Source organism: Mustela putorius, unplaced genomic scaffold, assembly GCF_011764305.1.
Source record: "Mustela putorius furo isolate JIRA1106 unplaced genomic scaffold, ASM1176430v1.1 tig00000129_pilon_pilon_pilon, whole genome shotgun sequence".
Taxonomy (NCBI): Eukaryota; Metazoa; Chordata; class Mammalia; order Carnivora; family Mustelidae; genus Mustela; species Mustela putorius.
The window spans coordinates 42,999,209-43,005,208 of NW_025421290.1; the positions used below are offsets into that span (position 1 = coordinate 42,999,209).

Genomic DNA, 6,000 nt, shown 5'->3' on the forward strand with positions numbered 1-6,000 from the left:
GCAGTTTGAGCGCCTTGCTCCCTGCAGGAGTGGGGACCCTCTGCCACCTGCCTGCGTCCACACCTCTGGCCCAAGTCCCTCTTGCTGTCCCCCACCTTCCAGATCAGAGCCAGGCGACCTCGGGGCATGGTTTTTTATACCGCTGAAGCTTTTCAGCCACCTCCCAGGGAGTGCTCCTTAACAACTACGGGCAAATAGAGTCGCCGTCCTACTCGGGGGACTCAAGTTTAGAGATCCTCATGGAGGAAATGCTATTTCAAGAAAGTGAGGATTTAATTAAATAAATACACATTTCATTTCCCGTGTGTGGTAGCTTTCAAGAGACAATCAGTCATTTACTCTAGAGCGTGTGTTCCGGGCACTCGCAGGGGCACTCATTAACCTCCCAGTGCCACTGGCTCAGCAGGGTCTGGCCTCAGAAAGATGTTTTTCCGATAATGGATAACTCCACAGCAGGGGCCATCCCTTTGGTGATGTTACAGGGGTTCTGTGTGCCCAGCCTTCCCGAGCGGTAGCCGAAGCTGCTGGGGGCGGGGATGGAGAATTCGAATAACACGACTTCTGTGTTTCTCCACACAGCTGATACCTATGTGGTTGCCAATGATTCAGTCAAATATCAAGGTAAGTCATCCCTGGGTGGACCGGAAGCTCAGCTCCCTGCAGACAAGGTCAGGCCGTGAACAGGCCTCCCTGACGCTCCACTTGCTGTGGAGAAAGGTGAATTCACCCAGCTCCCGGCCTCAGGGCGGTGGCACAGCACGGGCTCTGTGGGCCAGGGAACGGGCACGCAGGCCGAGGGGACAGCGGGAGCCACGGTCGTACTATCCGCTGTGGATGAGGGTATGAGTGGAGGGGGGACCCGAGTCTGAGCGAGTCTCGCGTCCTGACTAGAATACAGTCCTGTCCTACCTTCTGAGGACACCCCTGTGTATCTGAGCCCAGGCATGTTCCGTGCTCTCTTCTGGTCGCTGAAATAGACTTTCCATGGGGCCCCCGGCTGGCTCGGTCCATAGACTATGCGACTTGATCTCAGGGTTGTGAGTTCAAGCCCCATGCTGGGGGTCAAATCAATTAAATAAACTTTAAAGAAAAATAAAATGGATTTTTTTGTGACAGGAAGGATTCTTTTAAGAAACGCTAACATTGAATGAATGACAGAACTGAGCCAGAAGGGAAGGGCCCTGCCCCTCTTGTTCTACCTATGAGGAAACAGGGAATCAGTTAGAAGAGTCACTTAGCCGGGGGCCCCACAGCCAGGAAGGAAGGACCCTATCCAAGTGTGTTTCCCATCGCCAGGGCCCACCTTGAGTGACACATCGTCATTGTTGAGTCGGACGTCCTCCATGACTAGTCGGGGTCCCTGGGTCCCTGGGGCCTGATGATGGCGGAGCCAGCCCCCTGCTCCACCCAGAACTGGGCTCTGTCTACGACTCTGGGAGCACAGGGCAAGCAGGGGGCAGAGATGCAAACCTTCTTGCTGGTTTTCTTCTCAGCATCAGGGAGGGATGTCAGTGGATAGAAGGGGGCTGACCTCAAGGTCTGCAGTCACCAAGACAGAAGTGCAGCCATCAACACGGACTTTCAGGCTTTGAGTCAGGGATCATGGTCTTGGTGCTATCTGGGGCCACAGGTGGGGGTGCCTGCACTGCTGAAAACCTGTAAAAACGGTGGCTCGTTCCAGATTGCCCCTTGTCCCCCCAACTCTGCCATCGGGAAATCGAAACCCGAGGCCAACAGAGCTTACAACCTGGCCTCTTCTCGGGCAGTACTATGAGAACAGAGAGACCATAATCATGATTAAAATGCAAGGAAGAACTATTATGTGCCCACTTCTGTTCTAAACTCTCCACTAACTCACCCTTAAAGGAAAACCCCATGAGGTTACTGTCCCCAGTTTGCCCAGGAGAAAAGCCAAACAGATGGAAAAACCTTGTTCCCAGAGTCGTCCACAGAGGAGCTCGGATCTGGGAGCTGGCGGCAGAGCCTGCGTGGTGACCGGCTCCTGGGGGATGGCAAGCGCGCGCGTGTGTGTGTGTGTGTGTGTGTCTGCCCCCACCCAGCTTGTCGGCGAATGGGTCGGGATGGGAATGGCCTTAAGTGGACGGATCTGGGCCAGAGTGACTTTAGAGTCCCTGGCCCTGGCCCGCGTCCCCCGCCCTGTCTGCCGCCAGATGTGAGAGCTGGCCTCTGTGTTGAGGCCCGGCGGCCCTGGAGGCCCACGGGAGGGCTCTGCCTGCAGGAGAAGCCCGGGCTGGTGCTCCCTTGGGTGGAGCCCGGACCGTCAAGGGAGAGAAACTAAACCCGCTGTCTCGCCCTCCTCAACAGCACTTATCGGCTGGACTGCAGCTTCGCCTCCAGGCCATTCAGAACAACGTGAACCACCACAGCCTAAGGACACTGCCTGGCTCAGCCCCGAGCAGCGCCGGCCTCGTGGCTCTCCGCAAGTGGCTCCAGTGTACCCAGTTCAAAATGGCCCAGGTGGAGATCCAGTCCTCGGACGCGGCCTCTCAGTTTTATCCTCTATGAGCGGACTCCTCGGCTCTCAGTGTCAACACTCTGGTTTAGCAATAATGGGTTTCAAAAAAAAAAACAAAACAATTTGATCCAAGCAGGTTGGGGAACATATCGGTACTGTACATTCTCTTTCTAGTTTAGTAAAAAAAAAAAAAAAAAAAAAGACGTGCAAAGGCCGGAGAGGGCCAAAAAAATGAAGCTTTCTTGCTACACATCTTTCTGATGACTCCTTGGGCTATATCTGATTAAGTGTTTCCTTACATTATTTTTTAAGAAACCAAATCATTTTTCTTTAACTAACTTCTATTTTTTTTAAGAAAAAAAAATAAAAAAACAACAGACTGGTGGGTACTCACAGAAAAGTTGTATAAGTCCCCCGTTGCTATTTTTGATGATAGAGAATAAATAGGGTTTTTGAAACCTTTGTAGTGTTTTTTCTTAAAATCCACTCTTGGCAATGCAATAAAAAAAAAAAAAAAAAAACCCGTCACCGTAAGCCAGTGACACTTGACTGAAGCTTTTTGTCATTATCCTGGGAAAAGTGGCAGGTTGCAAGGACCATTACAAAGTGCACTTAGAAATTAGGTGGTTAAACTGTGCCAATTGTTTTTTCTTTGTTTTATAATATCATTTTCCAAAACTGTCCAGTAAGTTTTATTATTTTTAAAACTAATTTTTCAACTCATTCGTTCTAGGCTGTACTTTCTTGTAAGCTTAATGAGAACCACTTTAGTTTTGTGAATAATAAATTTTATTCTTTTGTTAACACTTGTATACAATTCAATTTAGAACTGTAGATTGCGTACTGGACCAGACGACCCCCCACGCTGGCACAGAGCACTGCACCTGGAGTTATGTTTCATAAAACGGGATTTTAATAGTGTAAGAGCACCAAGATTTATCAGCACTTCTACTTAGCATTTGACTGTGCATTCACAAATCATACTTCTCTTCTCTATCCTGTAATGCACTGACAAGAAGACTTACTATACATTTAAGCTGTATATTGACATGCTATTAAATGCACTTTTTTATTATCTTTGTGAGCCTGGGGTTTTTTAAAAATCAGTTTATATGTGGCTTGTAAATTTTAAAACTTCTAACTTCCTTGAAAACTAGAGTACAGTTGTTGAAAGGAAAAGGCTTTCTTTCGGGTCATCTGGTAAGAGAGATACCCAATTTATTTGAGGTCTATTCTCCAGGAAGGACCTTGAGGGCTTGAGGCAATGTTCTTTCTTTTTCTTTCTTTTTTTGTGTTGGTTATTATGAAGAGGACTCTTTTCTGCTGGGAAATCTGATGCTTCTCAGGGGAAAACAAGTTCTCAAATGTTTGTTTCACGGGAGTTCTAGAACATCTGGGTAGTAGAGCTTCACCCCTACGAGAACTTGGGGAGAACCAGTCGGTCCCTAGATGAAGGATGTAGAAATGATCATTCTTCCTGTTTGACGCAGGAGCTCTTCCGACAGGCCTCCCCCTTGGCTAGGACGCTCCCCATTGTGCTTAGTTATGCTTCCGTCAACGTTCTGACTTCTATAAAAGTTGTGTGTGTCTTTATCTCACTTGTAAACTGTGACAGCTTAGAGGTTATGTCCTGTCTCTGTATCCCCAGGGTCTGGCACTCACCACCAGTTTAATTAATGTCTCTTGAACGGAATGGATTCGATTAAGCAACAGGTCTTTCTGAGCTCTCCTGTGGGCTCAGTAAGGGCTGAACTGTGACATTTTCTTTTTGGGCAGTGATTCCTGGAGGGAGTAATGGAAACAGGCCAGGGGTGGAGGCGTTGGCTTCTTTCCGTGTGGGGGGTTTGATGACGCCGCTCTTCATTCATCCTGAGTTCTGCTGCAGGCAGCCCTATCCTACTAGTAGATAGACAAGGTCCAAAGTCTTCCACAGGCGGCTCTTCAACCCCGGCTCTTTCAATGGACTGCTGCCTCAGTTTCTCTTTATATTTGTATCCCCCCCCACAAAGGGCTGGAGAGGACCCCTCAACTCAGCCCTCTTGTCTGGTTCCCCGAATGTTTCCTTTACCCCAGTCACAATCTGGGGTCTTGGCCAGACCCAGGCAGGTCTGTCTCCTTGCCCCTGAGAACTGTGACCCGCTGTCCTGCCAAGCGGACCCAAATACTGTCCCTGCTGGGACGCTGCCACTTCCCTGCTTTATCCAGACCAGTACGCTTCTTCTCTGGCCTACACTGTCCCCCGGCCCATCCCCCAGGGTGGTCTTCTTTTTCTGGCCTTGTGTCAGCCACCCTCCCCACCCCCCAGCAAGTCAGACTCAGGCTCTTAGAAGAAGAGTCAGGACAAGCAGGGACAGATGGCAGTTGAGCAGGATTGTCCCTCATTAATCAGAGGAGAAGCCATTCACGTAGATCGGGGGTCAGCCCACCGGTTTTCATAAGGTTTTATTAGAACCAGCCACACCCACCATGTACGTGGGGTCTGTGACCCATTTGTGCTACAAAGCAGAGTGAAAGAGCTGGAACGAGATGTGTGGCTCTGAAGCCCGAAACTATTGACCATCTGCCCCTTGACGGAAAAAGTCTGCCGACCCCTGGCTTGCCAACCCCTAGCCACAGAGGGAAACCGCGTCGAACCCTCACGTGGCCATAGCTTTCTGCCACCTCAGAGCTTTTGAAATTTCAGTAATACTTCATCAGTACAGTGGGGACAAGGACGCATTTGACTTTATAGGGTTGTTGAGGTGATAAAAAAATGTGAGGAAAGAGCAATGGCCGGAACATGGTAAGCGGGGCAGGTGATGACTTCCTATTCTTCTTCATGTGTTAAAGCCTAGGAGGAAAATCTACTTGCCCAAGGTCACACGGCTAGTGAGAGGCAGTGCTGGAACTTGACCACAGGCCATCTAACCCTAAGGACTCTGCTCTCAACTACTGCCCACCACAGCCCAGCCTCACGTGGCAGCCTGACGGCAGCAGAGGGCACAGAGACTCCAACAAATTTTACCTGATCCAGAGTTGGCCAGTAAGGATCATTGGCTTGGAGAAGGGCCAAGGCATAGGCTCAGTTCTCCCTTGGCTGCGGAATCCTACTGACTTCAGAGTGCGAACGGAACATTCTGAGATACCCAAGGGGAGACTGAGCCCAAATCTGCAAATGTGTAGATTCTATGATTGTGTGCAATGGACATGCCTCTTACTAGCTGGGTGACCTCGGACAAGTTCTTAAACCTCTGGACATCTGCTTTTCCTTATCTATAAATGGAGTTATCTACCCAGCGCCTGGGTGATGGAAAGCGCGCATGGGTAGAAGACTGTGAAGGCACTAAGAGACTGCCAGGAAGACCAGGGTCGCCTTAGGAAGACCATTCGGGGGGACGGCTCACAGCTGCAGATTCACCTGGTTTTTTCCTCCAGCTAGTCCCTCAGAAGCAAGACCTACAAGGCCATAAAGGCAAACGTGATAGCGATAGCCAAGGATGGCCCGTCTTCACCGTGCAGGATTCCTCTCTTTGCAACCCTGTCCT

At 49.9% G+C, this 6,000-nt stretch overlaps 1 protein-coding gene across 7 annotated transcripts in view; it reads left to right on the forward strand.

Moving 5' to 3' along the window:
* The window catches only part of UNC79 (unc-79 homolog, NALCN channel complex subunit), a 237,087-nt gene extending 234,410 nt beyond the window's left edge, over positions 1–2,677 (forward strand). For all 7 annotated transcript variants that reach the window (XM_045073073.1, XM_045073079.1, XM_045073063.1 and 4 more), the window contains 2 exons: positions 580–621; positions 2,326–2,677. In XM_045073073.1, coding sequence (XP_044929008.1) covers positions 580–621; positions 2,326–2,526 — 243 coding nt within the window. In that variant the 3' untranslated portion in view covers positions 2,527–2,677. The remainder of the gene's footprint in view (positions 1–579; positions 622–2,325) is intronic.
* Positions 2,678–6,000: the final 3,323 nt, after the last annotated feature.